The sequence below is a fragment of the Doryrhamphus excisus genome, linkage group LG9 (assembly GCF_037039965.1).
Source record: "Doryrhamphus excisus strain RoL-2023G ecotype Guam linkage group LG9, RoL_Dexc_Guam_v1.1, whole genome shotgun sequence".
In the NCBI taxonomy this organism is placed as follows: Eukaryota; Metazoa; Chordata; class Actinopteri; order Syngnathiformes; family Syngnathidae; genus Doryrhamphus; species Doryrhamphus excisus.
The window spans coordinates 15,919,183-15,940,692 of NC_136365.1; the positions used below are offsets into that span (position 1 = coordinate 15,919,183).

A 21,510-nucleotide genomic window follows, 5' to 3' on the forward strand; every position below is an offset into this window, starting at 1 on the left:
CCAAACAAAGGATCCCACGCGCTGGTGACTCAAACTTGTTGTATTATTAACACACAACAAGATTCCTAATGTTTCTTTATAACAAAACGTGCCTGTTGGCCTGCTTAAAGCTTCTCCCCCAGTTCTGTTACCCCCCATCATGACGTCTGCATTGGTTGACTCTGTAGTTATTATTATTGAGCACTGCTGCAACATAACCAACCATGGGGGCAAAGAAAGTAGCAACTGCTAGCCACTGCATAGTCCAGTAAATGTAAATAGTAGTTCACACCGAGCCTTACATCCAAAAAGACATAGCGACCGCTAATGGAGACTTTCGGAATTCTAACCAGATGCACGTATTTTCCGTACTTTGTCTGTATGATTTAACAACACAGTGCTACCTAAACAATACTGAATGTTGATTGGCACCTCACTTGACCCAATAGACAAATGTTTACCAAAAGCACTTTTTATGTTTTAAATAAATGTAGCTTTCCCGTACTACTGAAGAAACACTTCCTGGGAGATGTTGCTAACATTGTAAACAGAGAAGCAGAGCTTGGGTTAAGGCAGAAAGCGTATCTCGACTACAGCCATGCCCATATAAGGAAGCCTGTCCATCTGTGACATCACAAACCCTCCAGTTTAACAACGCCCTCTGAAACCAAGCGTTTTGAACCATCCCGAAATTCTTTCAGGACTCGCTTCCAAATGCACAAACATCATTCTATGAAATTTCAGCATCATTTAACACAAGTATACAACATTATAACTCGATTTATAGGTCAGAAAAGTGAAAAAAGCATAATAGGTCCCCTAAATAAATACAAGGACTTGTCGCGACACACTTTCATATAAACTCTGAGTGAGGGGATGTGCGTTGACAATCCACCCACACACTCACCTTCACTGCTGCACTGAAAGTTGCAGCAGTATTTCCAAGTACCACACAAGTGCCTATTTAACTCTTTCTCTTGCTCACTTCCTCTCACTTTGTGTTTCTCTCTGTGCCTCATATACCATCACACCAGTACATGACTCTTACTCTCATAGTTTAGCATTAATTAGTGGGGCAATAAACATTTCAAACCCTACAATGTTATTGTGAAAACACATGCATATTATATTTTCATGCTTTACGTCAGGGGTCTCAAACTCAATTTACCTGGGGGCCACTGGAGCTAGGGTCTGGGCAAGGCTGGGCCGCATCAGGTTTTCAAAAAAAACAAAACAAACGCATTTATTAAAAACAGAAAAATACACAAACTTTTTCAGTGCTTTGGTTCCGATTTTCTACAATAAAGCTCTGATAAAACATTCCACTGTTCTCAAATATCTTTCTGTACAAAACAAGATGAAAAATAAACAAATCAAGAATAAAGAAAATCAATCAGTAATAAATAAATAATAATTAAATGGCAAATAATAAACTTAAACCACATATAGTTGGTGGGTAGACAAATTATTTTTTTCAGATTAAAATTAAAGCATTATTAGAGCCCTGTAGACATGACAAAACACGACTATAGTCACATTTATACTTTTTTTATTTACAACATATTGCGCAACTGCAGGGTCTTGAGCCACATGCTAACTCGCAAACTAGAGAGCTAGCGACCTAAACGGTAGCCTTCAAGTTATTTCCTTTAAACTTAAATAGCCAAAAACTTACCACTTCCACACGGATAGGGAGGATAACTATTAACAGTTATTTAACCTTTAACATGAACATTAATCAAACGTAATAATTTTTTCTGGGTACATGATACCATACAGCATCCATATCAAACTTGCGCGGGCCACACTAACATTAAACTTTCATATCAAGGCGGGGGCCTCAAATTAGTGTCCTGCGGGCCGCATGTTTGAGACCCCTGCTTTACATGATCCATCAGGCTATGCTAGCTGGAACATGTAATATTTGGGGCTGATTTTTGTATCTATTACATGCACAGTGTATGTATGCAATGATGCTGTGTTGTTTTATGCTAATTGCATGCTTCAGTCCGCCTGTCAATTGACGCTGTTAACCTTTGACCTAAATATACATGGCGAAGCATACAATTTGGAGTTTATATCTGCAAATTAGTACTCAATGTGCAGCATATGCAAAATGCTAAATACTTTGACCCGGCATATTTCTGTGCTAATGCTGCTAAATATAAACCTCTTAAATGGCATAGTACAGCTAAAAGAGGGCACTTTTGGAAATGTTACTGCTGCCGACACAACTCTATAGAAGGATAGAGGAACACATGAAGAAGAGATAAAATCAGGAAAAACGTAAGCATAAAGAAGAGACGAGTGAGAGTTTATTTGCGGCTGTCTGCTAAAGCTCCACTAGAGCCATCATGCATCATGCAGCTCCGTGACAGAGATTGGGGCAAATCATGGCGGAAAACCATATCATCCAGACATGTCAGGTTTTATTTCGTAAGAATTGTGAATGCATGAAAAATTGTACTGTCATATCGTCTCAGCCAAGCTGGACATAAACAATGCGTCATTGTGCTTGGATGGTTTTGTATTTTCTGCATGAGTCAACCTTGGTGCGGAGAGTTGAAGCGGGTCAGTGGCTGCATTGGTTACAACATTCAGTGGTGCGATTGTATTAATCCACATTTTTGGGCTTCTGATCTGATCTTTTTTTTTTTTTTATAATACGCTTTTGTTACAAACATGAATTTTTGGAATTGAATGAGGTTATGAAAGTCGCTCTTCACAGCATTAAAAACAAAGTATTGCTGAATTTAATTGATTACAATATTGTTTGGCTATTGTAATAAACCTCTGTGAGTCAGGTCCCTAATCCAATGAAAGACAAAATGGGGAAAAAAGGGAACGCAAAATACTTTTAGGGTAAGACTAATCATTTGACATCCTTATCGATCAATTTGTGGGACAATTGAAGGATGAAGAGTCTTGAACCAGTCATGATGCTATATATATCACTATATTGACACTTACTATGGTACCCATTATGTCATTGGATGGTCATAACACCTCATACTTTGGTACGTGATAAAAAAATAATTTACTTAAACTATATTAGGAAAGCAGGAATTGAACAAATGTAACAGTTACTGATTGTAAAAGTACCAGATGGAGGGGTAGGATTTAATAAGCTTTGCTTCTTCCTACTCCTTTTGAACATGTGGAACTGGGAACTGATTATGCATTCAATTGTAATCTGATGCATGTTCAAATGAAATAAAACCATTACCAATTAAGAATATATGATTCCCTTCTATGCAATAATAATTTCACAGTCTTTAGTATAAACAACCAGCGGTCAGAGCAGCTCTTCCCGTGTGAGCTCCCCGCACAATGACACAGCAGTCCAGGCACAGTGAGGGGAAACTACTGCTGTAGCTAAGGCGTAAAATATCCAACGTACAACGTGAAAATAGCTTCGCCACGGACGTTATTGTATGGTGTTGTGTTTTCTTCTTGCGGGTGGGGGCTGTAGAGTGGTAACCAACTCCTACCATGTCAGAGTGTAGCCCAGAGTTATGAACGTTATACGGCAAAAAGATCAACACGATCTTGTGGTGGAAGCCGATTTTATAAGATATTCAAGATACTACAAATCGGTAGCTCGGAACTGGACATCCTTAATCGGTACAATTTTTTTCAGATTTGGAAATATTCATTCATTCATTCATTCACAAGGGTCGCGAGGGGGGCTGGAGCCTATCCCAGCTGTCTTCGGGCGAGAGACGGGGTACACCCTGGACTGGTCGCCAGCCAATCACAGGGCACACAACCATTCACAAACACATTCATACCTATGGACAATTTGGAGTCGCCAATTAACCTAGCATGTTTTTGGAATGTGGGAGGAAACCAGAGTACCCGGAGAAAACCCATGCATGCACAGGGAGAGCATGCAAACTCCACACAGGAATTGAACCCTGGTCTCCTAGCTGTGAGGTCTGCACACTAACCACTCGTCCGCCGTGCAGCCAATTTGGAAACAATAAAAATTCAGAGTATATTATATTGACCCAAGTATAAGACGACCCCTTTTTAACAATATTACAGGAATGATGGCGTCTTGTCACCATGATAACACCACCTCACATGCCGTAGATGGTGTTTTTGCTCTAGGAAAAATGTCTAAAAATGCCAGATCATCTCATATCTGGGTTGTAGAAATTCATAAATATACACCAAATAACCTCTTCTTCCTGTCAGTCACACACACACACACCAATGACTTGGTGAGATGTAACCTGTGACAGAGACAAAGCAGTAATATGACAAAAATTCATGCAGTAGACCTTGCTCCCAGGGACAAAATGATATATCCGTGTTATAGTGTAGTACCCCTGCATGATTCGAGCCCCTGTCACGCTGCCCGTCTGCTGGATTGTTATGTTAATTTTTGCAATTCAGAAAATGTTGGCTTTTGCTGTTTTCATTATTGGCCATTCACTTTGTATGTATTGTTTGTGGAGTCTGAAAGTGTCAGGTTTGATCCTATACATTCACAATGTGACATAACAGCTATCATCCTGGGCTATGACTTCTGATGATTGCAGTTGTCATCTGTTTTGCAACACGCTGTCAATGTGCAAACAAGCACTAACACACACACACACACAGAAATCATATGCTGATATGCAAATTGTCCATAAGTTTGCATGTTGTTAGCTCGGAGACAATCTTTCATGAATAATGGAGCCCAATGTGACAGACAGTAGCGAGTTGGAAGGACTACAGAGTAGAAGATAAGATTGGTGTCTTGTACTGAATCTCATCCCGGTTATTTGTGCCAACGGATTGTTTAGAAGATCACTTCCCATGATGCCTTCTTCCTCGGGACGTTGTAGGAAAGACGATGAGGTCATGTATTCTTTTGGATTTCTATACAAAACCTCTTGAAAAATCCTGTGTTTGCAATGGCGCTCACATAGTGATGCTTGTCTTCTCGTCCCCGTCTGTACTTAAAAAGGAACTATTATGCTTTTTCCACTTTTCTGACCTATAAATGTAGTTAGAATGTTGCATTGTCATGTTGAGGTGAGGCCTGAAAGAAGTTTGGGATGGCTCAAAACGCTCGGGTTCAGAATGCATTGGAGGGTTTTGATGTCACAGAAGGGCGGACTTCCTTATATATAACAACAGTGGTTGTCTGTGTAGCATTATAGAGTGTGCATACTGGGAGCGGAGTTGCGAATAGCCATTTCCCGCTACAATCAGTGTATCTACCTGATTAATGATCACATTACACGTCACTGATGCTGGAGAAACGCTAAAAAGCTAACGCTACTTACCATTGAGAGACGTCTTGAAGTAACCTCTTTTCTTGGGAAACTTCGGACTACTTCCGGATCGGATTCGGGATCCAACACATATGGCTGTACGTTAAAAGTGGCAACTCCTATACCGGTTATCAATTCCTATAAAGTTGGGTTCGGCAGCTATCCGGAAGTCCTCCTGAGCACTTGGGACAGTGACCAACCACAGCGCAGTTGGCGTGCCTGGAATAAATTTTTGCGGCGATCGCAAAATCCAAGACATACCGGAAGAAACTTCAGACTACTTCCGGATCGGATTCGGGATCCAATACATATGGCTGTACGTTAAAAGCGTCAACTCCTATACCGGTTATCAATTCCTATAAAGTTGGGTTCGGCAGCTATCTGGAAGTCCTCCTGAGCACTTGGGACAGTGACCAACCACATCGCAGTTGACGTGCCTGGAATACATTTTTGCGGAGATTGCAAAATCCAAGAAATACCAGAATAGGTGCAGATTCTCGAAGATCTACAAAGCTTTCTGTGCTCGTTATCATGTGTAACCATTCATTCATTTTCTACCACTTTTCCTCACGAGGGTCGCGGGGGGTGCTGGAGCCTATCCCAGCTGTCTTCGGGCGTGAGGCGGGGTACACCCTGGACTGGTGGCCAGCCAATCACAGGGCACATATAGACAAACAACCATTCACACTCACATTCATACCTATGGACAATTTGGAGTCGCCAATTAACCTAGCATGTTTTTGGAATGTGGGAGGAAACCGGAGTACCCGGAGAAAACCCACACATGCACGGGGAGAACATGCAAACTCCACACAGAGATGGCAAAGGGTGGAATTGAACCCTGGTCTCCTAGCTGTGAGGTCTGCGCGCTAACCACTCGTCCACCGTGCCGCCTCATGTGTAACCAATCTATGGAGAAATAAACCACTCAACCACACACAATAAAGATGATTAAAGTATTCCAGGGCCGGAGTCTGTTTATAGTTTCCCAACCCTAAAAGAACCACTATCAATTCTTCAGAAACTGAGTCACCATATGCATCTATGCTTTGTTTGTGCACTCATCATGTTTGTCCGATGCACTGTCTAGCCCCTAGGATAACCAAAACACATTTGTGGCAGTACATTCGAAAACCAAATACTATGAAAACTGGGACATATGAAAACACTGAGGTGGACCAATACAGCTTATTAGCATTAAAGACACAAAAAACAGAGTGTTCCTGGTAGGGCTTAGTAAAAGCACTTAAACCGACAAATTCCAGCATCAAGCTAGATTTGAACAACACACTTTCAATATAAAATTGCGGGACCTCTGACACTTATTTGCTAGAGATGGTCTTGATTGATTTGGGATGGTCTTGAACTAAATCATCACTCTATGGAACGATCTATGGAACACATCGTACAGATCATGATGTCAGCAGTTTTGTCTATAAGACGGAGCAGTGAATAAAAAAAGAGCAGTGGGATAATGAAGGATAAGCATGGCTTTACCCTTTCAATCACGTAAAGCGATGCAGACAGGCGGCCATGTTGCCCCATGACGATACGCCTGACCAGCTCTTGATGGTCTGTCTGTAAGAAACATTTCAGCTCATACATGAGAGTCTCTAATCCTTCAGTTCTCTCCTAGTATTGCAAGATTAGCCGTTCCCACATGGGGACCAACACAAAATCCTTGATGAAAACAGACCCATCACATAGGAAGTAAAGGAGAAGAGGAACCAAGCCGAAAAGGAATGGGGTCATGTTTCATATTGAGCTAATCTTCCCCTTCTTCTGACAGTGGGGAGGAGTTTTTTTTTCTTTTTAAAGAGAGCGAGAAACAGAAATAAACAGTAAAATAATTACATTCACTTTTTCCGGTAGCCTAGTTTTTCTTCCTGACAAAGACTCGGGAAAGCTGCCCAGGCATAGTGACTAAAAGCAGGGCGAGACAGGAGATGGATGAAGAGGATGTGGGTGATGATAATGGAGCTGTAGCTAAATTGTCATGGTTACCATCGTTGGTGTGCGAGAAGACTGTCTACATCCTTGTGTGTGTGTGTGTGTGTGTGTGTGTGTGTGTGTGTACTGGGCTTGTAATGTCCACATATAGTATGTCATAGGGTATCAACAAAGGCCCTTCAAGAAAAAGGTCCCAAACACGTGGCCCGTGGGCCAAATGTGGCCCGCAGGACACTAGTTTGAGGCCCCCGCCTTGATATGAAAGTTTAATGTTAGTGCGGCCCGCGCAAGTTTGACATGGATGCTGTATGGTATCATGTACCCAGAAAAAATTATTACGTTTGATTAATGTTCATGTTAAAGGTTAAATAACTGTTAATAGTTATCCTCCCTATCCGTGTGGAAGTGGTAAGTTTTTGGCTATTTAAGTTTAAAGGAAATAACTTGAAGGCTACCGTTTAGGTCGCTAGCTCTCTAGTTTAGTGTCTCAGGACCCTGCAGTTGCGCAATATGTTGTAAATAAAAAAAGTATAAATGTGACTATAGTCGTGTTTTGTCATGTCTACAGGGCTCTAATAATGCTTTGTTAATTTTAATCTGAAAAAAATAATTTGTCTACCCACCAACTATATGTGGTTTCTTAAGTTTTTATTATTTGCCGTTTTATTATTATTATTATATTTATTTATTACTGATTGATTTTCTTTATTCTTGATTTGTTTATTTATTTTTCATCTTATTTTGTGTAGGAAAATAAAAAGTAAGATATTTGAGAACAGTGGAATGTTTTATCAGAGTTTTTTTTGTAGAAAATTGGAACCAAATTTTTAAATTTTTTAGTTTTTAATAAATGCAGGGGTTTTTTTTGGAAAACCTGATGCGGCCCAGTCTCACCCAGACCCGAGCTCCAGTGGCCCCCAAGTAAATTGAGTTTGAGACCCATGTCATAGGGTCTCAACAAAGGCCCTTCAAGAAAGGTTTCTTTTCCCCAAAAAGATCTTACGTATCATTTTGGAGAAAGTATTCTACACCCACAATCACGTAGATGATGCATTTAATGCCATGACAGATATAATTCACCGTTAGTGGTCTCACACAACAAAGCCCCCAGATGCAAGTGATGGGAGCTTATCAAACCGAAAATTACACACTTCCACACTCCCCCTGGAGCCCGTGTTGCTTTTTATAATATTGTTGTGACATCAAACGGCCAGTTACCTCTGCATGACTTGTTCCTGTTTTATGAGACACATGTTGTTGTTCTACGACCTGATGTGTATGGAACTCATTAGCTCATGGATAGCATGAATATTCCTTGTAAAGGCACTCATTACAGTAATTGGAAATCTAATGGGGTACATAATATTCGTTTATGACTCATCCCTGAAGAGATGTGTACTATAAACACAACCACTATATACTGTGTTAGCATTCTTGTTACATTTTGTGACTTGGCTAAAAGTATACATTAGTATTATGCAAAAGCCCAGCTTTACATATGTTGTTGTAGCAACACTCAAGACCACATTAGGGATGGAGACGATCTGTTTTAGTATCAACAACGGGTTCTGATACCAGCGTGTTGACGGCCACACTACACAAAACTTCAAGGTTGCTATGACTTCAAGTTAGTTAGCCTCAAATTTCTTTCAAAAAAAGTTGGAGAAGGACAGAGTAAGAAGCCAAAAACTTACCACTTCCACACAGAATGGGAGGAGAACTTATTTCAGGTTGACTCCATGCAGTGTGAAGGTAATCGTTCGATATTTTTGACTACATGGCCATATTATTAGTATATATTAAAAAAATTATTATTATTCTATTATTATTAATTAGCTAATAGTGAGGGAGCACAAATATATTAAAAAAGACTGAAAATGGTATACATGTTTTTAGTTAGTCAGTGGATGACACAGTATAGTCTCCACAATTTGTGTCCCAATTAATAAAACAAAATAATAATAAAACAAACTGTCTAAAATATGGCATTTCTCAATATACACAGGTATCATATAATTATAATTGCACATGACTTACAGACATCAATTTATGTGCTTGTTTCACAAGCTCAGCTCAATGAATTATTGCTATACAACACCACCCCACTTTAACTTAAGCACAAATTAAAATTATAGATAATAATAATAATAAAATAATAATAACATAAATACATTTTCACAAAAACGATGATAAAATATATGATGTATTGTCGTAAAAATATGTAAATTCATGGAGATCCTCCACTATTTAATGTTGCCAGATGCGTTTTCTTGCTCTTTTACCCACTAATTCTGTTTATTAACTCCAAAAACGTGTATTTTTTTTAAATAATCATTGTCAGCGTCCTTTTCATTCCCATTGGTGGTTTCCTGTCAGGCAGTGCTTGCACATGCACACATACTACAAAGGCAGCGTCCACCCACATGCTTTTGGTGTCACTTTTCATCAAGGAGAAAAAGATCATCGCACATCTGACTGTCACCTTGTCACAAAGACTACGGAATGAAAGCGAGCCAATTAGGAGCAACTCAACAGCAACTTGTCGTCGGTACAATCCTGTTCTCTTGCCGCTCTCTACACTTCTTATTCTCTCAGACATCCTCGCAACTTCACTTCATCTCTGTATGCGTGACACTTTCAAAGCTTCCAGACGCTTTAAGGCTTCCTACATGTTGAAAAGTCTTACTATATGGATTCAGAGCAAGGGGGTCCTTATGATCTCTTTGGGAGGAGAAGATAGCTGGTGTCAGTCATTTCTATTATTCACAACTTCAGGGGTGGCCAAACTTTTCCACTGAGCCCCGTCTAGAATATATTTAAAGGATGCAGGTTCCACTTTGATGTTCTTCACTTTTTTAATGATAGACAATTTAGGTAAAGAAATATGTTATGATGGCAAAAATTATTGCTATTAGGATTACTTTTTTATTCATTTTCTACCGCTTATCATCATGGGGGTTGCGGGCGTGCTGGAGCCTATCCCAGCTGTCTTCAAGCGAGAGGCGGGGTACACCCTGGACTGGTCGCCAGCCAATCACAGGGCACATATAGACAAACAACCATTCACACTCACATTCATACCTATGGACAATTTGGAGTCGCCAATTAACCTAGCATGTTTTTGGAATGGTAATGGTAATGGTTTTATTTCATTTGAACATGCATCAGATTACAATTGAATGCATCACATAATCAGTTCACAGTTCCACATGTCCAAAAAGAGTAGGAAGAAGCAAAGCTTATTAAATCCTACCCCTTCATCTGGTACTTTTACAATCAGTAACTGTTACATTTGTTCACTTCCTGCTTTCCTAATATTTTTTTTTTGTCACGTACCAAAGTACAAGGTGATATGACCATACAAGGACATAATCGGTCAATAATGTGGGAGGAAATCGGAGTACCCGGAGAAAACCCACGCATGCAAGGTGAGAACATACAAACGCCACACAGAGATGGCCAAGGGTGGAATTGAACTCGGGTCTCCTAGCTGTGAGGCCTGTGCGCTAACCGCTCGTTGACCGTGCAGCCTGTTCTGGTAAAATGCGATGTAAAAATGGTCATACCTTTAAATAAATAGAAATGTCATTAAATAACAACAAATACTATATATGGGATATCGGGATGAAAATTATTGGTACCGATAATTATCGGCCCGATAATATTGGCTGTTTTTCATTCAATTACAATTTATTTTTATTGCATGGCCTAATCATACTTCATACCATTGTATGCGGGCCAAGAAAACATAAGCTATGACACACAAATGGCCATCGAGCCGGACTTTAGTTCTTATATTCCCACAGCTGTCTCCATACGACATCACCCATCAATGCAGTAGAGTCGTGCAAAGTACTGCCCGTATGGCACCTAGGGCTTATTTTTTATTCCAGGCCATCTTATTCTCCATTGTGTACCAAGTAGACACACACTTCCTCCAGGAGTTGCTGGAGAAACGGTGGGCATTGAAGATTAGACATCGGGATTATACTCAGGATTATCCAGTCACCCACCGCCTACAGTGATTATGGCTTCATTAACCCTTAAGGCATACTTGTCCATAATGATAACTACTCTCAGCTTCCCAAGTACTGCTGTAAATGTATACTACTACAACTCGGAATAGACAAACCTTATACTCGCACTGCCAGCAGTAAGTTGAGCAAGTTTCCGATGAACGTTTGCCTCCGTCAAGGTTGCACTTTGTCACCTATTCTGTTCATAATTTTTGAAGAATTCCTAAGTGCAGCAAAGGCGTCAAAGGGGTCCAGTTTGGGGGGCTTTAGGATCACGTATCTGTTATTCCCACGATGTGATCCTGATGGCCTCATTGGACTGTGACCTTCAGAGTTTACTGGAGCGTTTTGCAGCTGAGTTGTGAAGATTCTGGAAGGAGACTCAGCACCTCCAATTCAGAAAAAGAGTGGATTGTACCCTCTGGATAGGAGGTCCCGTCCCAGGTGGAGGAGGTTCAAGTATCTCAAGGTTTTGTTCACAGGTGAGGGAAGGTTAGAGTGTGAGGTCATTCTAAAATAATTCTGTAGAATCATTCCATAAATCAATCATTCATTTATTAACGCTTACCGTGAGCATGCTGGAGCCTATCACAGCTGCCTTCAGGTGAAGCAGGGTGTGCTCTCCTCACAACACGTGTCTGTATGCTGCTAGACAGCCAGCAAACCAATGAAGAAAACTCTGCATACAAGGCTTGTTTTTCTTGCTTTATGAAGCTTTCTTGTCAAAATAAGTAGTAACTGAAACATACAGAAAAAATAAAATAAAATTCCAATACTGCTCATGTTGCAGGCTAAACACACATTAGCTAACAGTTAGCTAACACACGTACACTAACTGCAAATGCAAGCTAGCAGTAGCATGAAGCTAGCGAACTTTACAAAACAGTACAAACAAAAAAGCAGATGCGTCTATGTAAGTGCTTTATACACCAATATACCTCCAAAGACGATAATTTCCCAATAAACAAGCGTTTAGAGCAACTTTCAGCGTGTTTATGAGGTTCCCCGTTTCGCTTCTGCCGTGAGGTCAGTCTGCTTTTCACCGAGAGAAAAACGACAAAGCTTGTCTATACGCGAGAGCACTCTCTAGTGACCCCAAACGATACCTTCTAGAGAAGATGTCTCACTCTGTAAACTTTTTAACCTTAGCCTTTTTAACAATATTTATTAGAACTTTTAGCTATTTATTACTTTCATTTTAACTAACTTGTGAAACTTATGAATTATTAATGTATTTGATCCAAAGACATGACACAGGGTACACCCTGAACTGGTCGCCAGCCAATCACAGGGCACATATAAACAAACAACCATTCACACTCACATTCATACCTATGGACAATTTGGAGGGTGGAATTGAACTCGGGTCTCCTAGCTGTGAGCCCCGTGCGCTTAACCACTCCCACACCATGCAGACTCCATAAAACATTCATTCATTCACCGCTTATCCTCACGAGGGTCGCGGGGGTGCTGGAGCCTATCCCAGCTGTCTTCGGGCGAGAGGCGGGGTACAGCCTGGACTAGTCGCCAGCCAATCACAGGGCACATATAGACAAACAACCATTCACACTCACATTCATACCTATGGACAATTTGAAGAATCAACCTAGCATGTTTTTGGAATGTGGGAGGAAACCAGAGTACCCGGAAAAAACCCACGCATGCACGGGGAGAACATGCAAACTCCACACAGAGATGGCCAGGGGTGGAATTGAATCCCGGTCTCCTAGCTGTGAGGCCTGATCGCTTAACCACCCGTTCGCCATGCAGCCTCCATAAAACATAAAAGTCATAATTAATCTTCCATCGTCTGGAAGACTGCTCCAGATTTTAAACCAAAACGCAATCCTGACTCCGGGCACCCGCAGGAGGCCGCTCCCTGACTCCAGCAGCAACATTTTGGATGTACAGCAGCTGTTTTACAGCTTGTTTATTATTAGTGAAACGTGTAATAATATTGTAATAATTGCAAGTTTGCACCCTTCAAACAGCGTTAGACGTTTCCAACAAGCGAGGGATTTCCCTGGATGGCAGCAGAATGCATGAAACAAACAGATGTAATATGGGTTGTTGCAATAAATAGATTATGGCATGCGGTGGTGATATTTATGTGATAGGACATCTAAATCTGTCTTGCTCATAGCAAAAGTTCAGCTACTGAAACAGGAAAAAAATGCAGCAGCATTTTCAAAGCAGACAGACATACTTCCTTCCTTCCCAAAAGTACCTTATATCAGTTCTTGTCTTTATGAATATGGTAATGGTAATGGTTTTATTTCATTTGAACATGCATCAGATTACAATTGAATGCATCACATAATCAGTTCACAGTTCCACATGTCCAAAAGGAGTAGGAAGAAGCAAAGCTTATTAAATCCTACCCCTCCATCTGGTACTTTTACAATCACTAACTGTTACATTTGTTCACTTCCTGCTTTCCTCACATAGTTTAAGTTTTTTTTTATTTTTTGTCACGTACGAGGTGATATGAGCATCCAATGACATAATGGGTACCATAGTAAGTGTCAATATAGTGATATATATAGCACATCATGACTGGTTCAAGACTCTTCATCCTTGTATTTAGCAAACATCAACTGCTTGTATTGTTTCTTGAATTGGCTCATCGTTGTGCATTGTTTGACTTCCTTACTCAATCCATTCCATAGTTTGATTCCACATACTGAAATGCTATGGCTTTTTAACGTAGTCCTAGCATATAAGTGTTTCAAATGTACTTCTTCCCTGAGATCATATTTCTCCTCTCTTGTAGAGAAGTATTGGATGACGTTTTTAGGTAATTGGTTATTTTTAGCCTTATGCATTATTTTAGCTGTTTGAAGATGAACTATATCAGCAAGTTTAAGTATTTGTGATTTTAGAAATAAGGAGTTAGTATGTTCTCTGTAGGCGGCTTTATGAATTATCCTTACTGACCTTTTTTGCAGTACATTTAGCAAGTGAAGATTGCTTTTATAGTTATTAGCCCATATTTCCACACAATAAGTAAGATATGGTAGAACCAGAGAGCAATAAAGAGTGTGGAGTGATTTCTGATTGAGAACAAGTTTTGCTTTGTTCAATACTGAAATATTTCTGGCCTCTTTATGTTGTATATTTGTAATATGAGGTTTCCAGCTAATATTTTCATCTTTTTCATTTATGAATCTGATATGAATCTCACTCAAGTGTCGCATCCGTCTACTTTGGTGAGCATCTAGAAAAGGGGTCTCAAACTCAATTTACTTGGGGGCCACTGGAGCTCGAGTCTGGGTGAAACTGGGCCACATCAGGTTTTACAAAAAAGAACAAAAAAAGGCATTCATTAAAAACAAAAATTTTTTAAAAACTTCGCTTTTGTTCCAATTTTCTACAAGAAAAGCTCTGATAAAACATTCCACTGTTCTCAAATATCTTACTTTTTATTTCTCTACACAAAATAAGATGAAAAATAAATAAACAAATCAAGAATAAAGAAAATCAATCAATCAGTAATAAATAAATATAATAATAATAATAAAACGGCAAATAATAAAAACTTAAGAAACCACATATAGTTGGTGGGTAGACAAATTATTTTTTTCAGATTAAAATGAACAAAGCATTATTAGAGCCCTGTAGACATGACAAAACACGACTATAGTCACATTTATACTCTTTTTATTTACAACATATTGCGCAACTGCAGGGTCTTGAGACACATGCTAACTCGCAAACTAGAGAGCTAGCGACCTAAACGGTAGCCTTCAAGTTATTTCCTTTAAACTTAAATATATAATAGCCAAAACCTTACCACTTCCACACGGATAAGGAGGATAACTATTAACAGTTATTTAACCTTTAACATGCACATTAATCAAACGTAATAATTTTTTCTGGGTACATGATACCATACAGCATCCATATCAAACTTGCGCGGGCCGCACTAACATTAAACTTTCATATCAAGGCGGGGGCCTCAAACTAGTATCCTGCGGCCACATTTGGGCCGCGGGCCGCGTGTTTGAGACCCCTGGTGTAGAATATTTGTTCATCTGACATATGGTGACAGGCAGAACAATTAATTGTTCTTCCACTAGTTTGCGACATAATTAACTGTGTATCCTCCTGTTACTATTCAGACGTTTATTTGATGGCGTGATGAGGTTTCCTTTATGTAAAATATGTGTGTGTAATGCAAGGCTGAATATCAACACTAACCACCACATACTGTATCCATTATGGCTTTAAATGAACCACCCCATACCCAATGACCCAAGCACTACACAAGCTAGCAGTGCTACTCCAGAGACCTCATTTATGCTGAACCCCCCCCCCATATTTCTCAGTGGAGCGTCCATTAGCGACTCTCATTCTCCAACACCAGTGGCAGCATCCATCAGTCAGTCTCACCGGTGCACAGTGAGCTCCCGTAAATGTGCGGTGCATGCACGACGTCAATACCACTCCAGGCCATGTGAACCATGCATTTTGTATGCGCTTCTAACCTACATCGACAATATCAGTACTTCTGTCAGCAGTCCTATGTTCCAGTGTGTGCGGGAATGCTAGAAAGTTCATTCATTCATTCATTTTCTACCGCTTTTTCCTCACGAGTGTCGCGGGGGGTGCTGGAGCCTATCCCAGCTGTCATCGGGCGAGAGGCGGGGTACACCCTGGACTGGTCGCCAGCCAATCACAGGGCACATATAGACAAACAACCATTCACACTCACATTCATACCTATAAAATGAAATTCCAATACTGCTCATGTTGCAGGCTAAACACACATCAGCTAACAGTTAGCTAACACACGTACACTAACTGCAAATGTAAGCTAGCAGTAGCATGAAGCTAGCGAACTTTACAAAACAGTTCAAACAAAAAAGCAGATGCATCTATGTAAGTGCTTTATACACCAATATAGCTACAAAGATGATAATTTCCCAATAAACAAGCCTTTAGAGCAACTTTCAGCGTGTTTATGAGGTTCCTCGTTTCGCTTCTGCCGTGAGGTCAGCCTGCTTTTCACCGAGAGAAAAACGACAAAGCTTGTCTATACGCGAGAGCACTCTCTAGTGACCCCAAACGATACCTTCTAGAGAAGATGTCTCACTCTGTAAACTTTTTAACCTTAGCCTTTTTAACAATATTTATTAGAACTTTTAGCTATTTATTACTTTAATTTTAACTTGTGAAACTTATTAATTATTAATGTCTTTGATCCAAAGACATGACACAGGGTACACCCTGAACTGGTGGCCAGCCTGTGCCCTGTCACAGGGCACATAGTATAGACCGGGGGTCAGCAACCCACGGCTCCAGAGCCGCATGTGGCTCTTCAGCCTCTTTGTTGTGGCTCCCGTCACAATGCTCAAGTATTTTTTTTAACACCCGAATGGGGAAAATACGCATCTTTGAAAAAAAATCCAGACTTTCTGTGAGACCAAGACTACTTGATCAACTCTGAACTACTTTGATACCCCAAAATTCCCTCCAAATCTGGAGCCTATCCCAGCTGTCTTCGGGTGAGAGGCGGGGTACACCCTGGACTGGTGGCCAGCCAATCACAGGGCACATATAGACAAACAACCATTCACACTCACATTCATACCTATGGACAATTTGGAGTGGCCAATTAACCTAGCATGTTTTTGGAATGTGGGAGGAAACCGGAGTACCCGGAGAAAACCCACGCATGCACGGGGAGAACATGCAAACTCCACACAGAGATGGCCGAGCGTGGAATTGAACCCTGGTCTCCTAGCTGTGAGGTCTGCGCGCTAAACACTCGAGCACGTCTCTGCTGTTTTTAAATTATGTTTTGCGGCTCCAGTCTATTTTTCTTTAGTGAGCCAGGAGGTAAAATGGCTCTTTTGATTGTAAAGGTTGCCGACCCCTGGTATAGACAAACAACCATTCACACTCACATTCATACCTATGGACAATTTGGAGTCGCCAATTAACCTAGCATGTTTTTGGAATGTGGGAGGAAACCGGAGTACCCGGAGAAAACCCACGCATGCACGGGGAGAACATGCAAACTCCACACAGAGATGGCCAAGGGTGGAATTGAACCCTGGTCTCCTAGCTGTGAGGTCTACGTGCTAACCACTCGACCGCTGTGCCGCCCTGCTAGAACGTTGACATACTTAAACGAAGATGTAACTGAATGTTTGTGCATGTGGCTTTCCAAAAGCGGCCAAATGGCGAGTGGAAACCAAAAGCAGGCAGGCCAAGACAACATAAAAACGCCGCAAGGCAGAAGGGAGGAACTCTCATGAATAATTTTGCCTTGCACTACATTTAACTGACTATTCATTGTGGCTGACCAGCGCTTAAACACACACTTAGTATTTCCCATCTGATTAACTAAATGTTTTTTTTTGCTATTTCTTCTTGCTTCCTTTTGGGTCTTGTGTACCAGATTCTGATTGGAGAAGTGACCGGTTTCTTTGTCAAGTCTGAAGGAGCTCAGGAGAAGACCATCGTGACCGCAGACTGCTGCTATTTCAACCCTCTTCTCCGGAGGATCGTACGCTTTCTGGGTCAGTCGGAGCTCTTTTGTTAAAAGTCATGCAGTCTGAGGACTAAGCTGGAAAAAGCTGTAGCTTTAATTTGGGGCATCGGACTACTTTTATGTTTGTGGCCAGTGTTTTTTTTTATTTATACACTTTGACACTTTATGAGGCATACTTGCACACTTGAATGAGATCCATTATGATAATGGAATTTACTTGGTCATCGGGGAAAATGATGTGTATGCTAATGTACAGTAGATTCAGTGGCAAAATCATAGCATTCATTCATTCAATGGGTGCTGGAGCCTATCCCAGCTGTCAAACTTTTTCCTCTGAGAAAAAAACACTGAAAAATGAACGGATGCAAGCGCCACAAGTATATTTGCTAAGAAGTTTTTCTTTATCAACATCAATAAGTAAATTATCTTTTTGTAATATTCTGACTTTATTCCCATAATAACTTGATCCTCACGAGGGTCGCGGGGGTGCTGGAGCCTATCCCAGCTGTCAAACTTTTTCCTCTGAGGGAAAAACACTGAAAAATGAACGGATGCAAGCGCCACAAGTGGATGTGCTAAGAATTTTTTTTTATCAACGTCAATAAGTAAATTATCTTTTTGTAATATTCTGACTTTATTCCCATAATAACTTGACTTATATCTTCTCCTCCAATCTAATTCTTCCAAAATTGCAACTTTATTTTGTTTTGTTTCTTAATAATTGCTTTTTTAAAATAATGTATTTGTTTCTTTATATATATTACTCTATAACGCTATGCTACAAAAATGACATTATTGTCATAACATTATAAGTTTATTTTTGTGAAATTGCATTTTTTTCCTCATTCATTCATTCATTTTCTATGTACTTATCCTCACAAGGGTTGCAGGGGTGCTGGAGCCTATCCCAGCTGTCTTCGGGCGAGAGGCTTGGTGCCAGCCAATCACAGGGCACATATAGACAAACAACCATTCACACTCACATTCATACCTATGGACAATTTGGAGTTGCCAATTAACCTAGCATGTTTTTGGAATGTGGGAGGAAACCGGAGTACCCGGAAAGAACCCACGCATCCACAGGGAGAACATGCAAAATCCACACATAGATGGCCGAGAGTGGGACTGAACCTGGGTCTCCAAGCTGTGAGGTCTGCACGGTAACCACTCGTCGGCCGTGCAGCCATATTAATATATTCATTCATTCATTCATTCTCTACCGCTTATCCTCATGAGGGTCGCAGGGGTGCTGGAGCCTATCCCAGCTGTCTTCGGGCGAGAGGTGGGGTGCACCCTGGACTGGTCGCCAGCCAATCACAGGGTACATATAGACAAACAACCATTCACACTCACATTCATACCCAGCATCCACGGGGAGAACATGCAAAATCCACACAGAGATGGCCGAGGGTGGAATTGAACTCGGGTCTCCTAGCTGTGAGGCCTGCGTGCTAACCACTCGTAGCATGTACCATCTAATCCCAATTCTAATCCCCACCTATATCATGATGTCACACACAGGCGTCTACTCCTTTGGTCTCTTCACAACTACCATCTTTGCCAACGCGGGCCAAGTGGTAACAGGAAACCAGACACCCCATTTCCTGACTGCCTGCAAGCCCAACTACACAGCTCTGGGGTGCCAGTCCTCACTACAGTACATCACCGAGCAGCGGGCCTGCACAGGAAACCCTTACATGGTGGCGTCCGCCCGTAAATCCTTCCCATCCAAAGACGCGGCACTCAGCTTTTACTCAGCCATCTACACCGTGGTAAGAAGATCAATGTTGAAGGACACATGATATTGTCTTCTCATTATTAGCATGACAAAAAGCATAAAGTGAAATTTTATCAGATAAAAATCCAAGTGGAAAATTGTGTTGCCTCTCACCTTCATATGACTGCGTAGGGCCCCCACTTGTGGCTTACTCAAGGACTGCATGCATCAGGATGTTCAATTTCCTCATCTTATTGTGCTTCAGATGTACGTGACCCTGGTGTTCCGTACCAAAGGGACCCGTCTGACCAAGCCGACATTGTGCCTGGTGCTGCTGTCCCTGGCCGTGCTGGTGGGGGTGGTCAGGGTGACGGAGCACAGGAACCACTGGAGTGACGTCCTGGCTGGGTTTGTCACTGGCGGAGCCATTGCTGCCTTTTTGGTGAGAAGGGACTACATGGATGAGGTTTAACGAGTTAACGACTTTTAGTGACTTTGTGTCGTTTTTTTACTCGCGAAGGTGTCTTGTGTCATTAATAACTTCCGTCCGGCAAAAACGGTGGGGCAGAGGCCCCCTTCGCCTCCAACTACGCAGCCGTTGGAGACCCCAGCCGGTATTCCTCTGCTGAGTCTGCCTCGTGTTGAGAGTCCACTCGAAAAGTTAAGTGGCCATCAGGTAAGGGGTGGGGTGAAGAAAAATGAGAAATGTACATAAATGTAGAAGACATAAGGACTGTAGTGTTCGTAAATAGTATACATATATAACAGCATATCATAGTATGAGAGCGCAATTCTGGATCTGGTTACATTTGATACTACTAACAGGTTGCAATTATTCTCACCTCAAATCTTTCCAGTCAAATACAAGAAGTCTGACGTAGCGTGTGCTGATATCGGGCCGATAATTATCGGTACCAATAATTATCGTCCCGATATCCCATATATAGTATTTGTATTTATTTAACAACATTTCTATTTATTTAATTTCATTTTTACATCGCATGTTACCATAATGGGCTGCACGGTGATCAAGTGGTTAGCGCACAGGCCTCACAGCTAGGAGACCCGAGTTCAATTCCACCCTTGGCCATCTCTGTGTGGAGTTTGCATGTTCTCCCCGTGCATGTGTGGGTTTTCTCCGGGTACTCCGGTTTCCTCCCACATTCCAAAAACATGCTAGGTTAATTAGCGACTCCAAATTGTCCATAGGTATGAATGTGAGTGTGAATGGTTGTTTGTCTATATTTGCCCTGTGATTGGCTGGCGACCAGTCCAGTGTGTACCCCACCCACCATATATTTGTCTATATAAGATAAGATAAAATATAGACCAGGGTGTACCCCGCCTCTCGCCCAAAGACAGCTGGGATAGGCTCCAGCACCCCCGCGACCCTCATGAGGATAAGCGGTAGAAAATGAATGAATGAATGAATGAATTTTGAAAATGTTAAAAAGTCGGCTACACTACATGCAAATTAATAAGAATAATTATTTTATGACATTAGAATGGAAACCCACTGTGGACCAATTAATCAGATCCCGGTTGTATTATTTCTAAAGAGTGATTTTTGGGGAATTTTGCCCATCTTTCAATACATATTTCTGTGAATTATGACGTGAGAAAACGAACTCATTTGTTACATGCAACATGGTACGAGAACCCAGACATTGTACAAAAACTGAAGACGAAAACCTTTGGTGATAATCAAATTAAGATTCAGATTAAGATTAAGATATGCCTTTATTCGTCCCTCAGTGGGGAAATTTGCATTGCACAGCAGCAAGAGTACAGAATCAGTTAAGTGGTACAAAATACACAAAATCAAAAAATAAACAATATAAACAATCCAAGTATTAACAAAATTTTTTTCACAGAGTTATATACAATACAGTATGTAGATAATATGAAACGAGATGAGATATATGACCAGTCTATACACTGAGATCTTGCTAATGAGTTAATATGAGGCATTATGGAAATACTTCACATAGAACTTAGTATATTGCATTTAGAGCCCTTAATATTGCACATGGAGGTTGATCAGATATTGCACAGTGAATGGGGTCTAGAGTAACTATA

General features: G+C 40.9%; 1 protein-coding gene across 2 annotated transcripts in view; it reads left to right on the top strand.

The window, feature by feature from the left end:
• plppr2b (phospholipid phosphatase related 2b) overlaps window positions 1-21,510 on the top strand; it is a 59,805-nt gene that overhangs the window by 33,545 nt on the left and 4,750 nt on the right. The window contains exons 4-7 of one of the 2 annotated variants that reach the window (XM_058091595.2): window positions 17,622-17,742; window positions 19,236-19,486; window positions 19,697-19,873; window positions 19,952-20,091. In XM_058091595.2, the coding sequence (XP_057947578.2) occupies window positions 17,622-17,742; window positions 19,236-19,486; window positions 19,697-19,873; window positions 19,952-20,091 (689 nt within the window). Of the gene's footprint in view, window positions 1-17,621; window positions 17,743-19,235; window positions 19,487-19,696; window positions 19,874-19,951; window positions 20,108-21,510 lie in introns of both variants that reach the window. The other variant, XM_058091596.2, reaches the window with a different exon arrangement.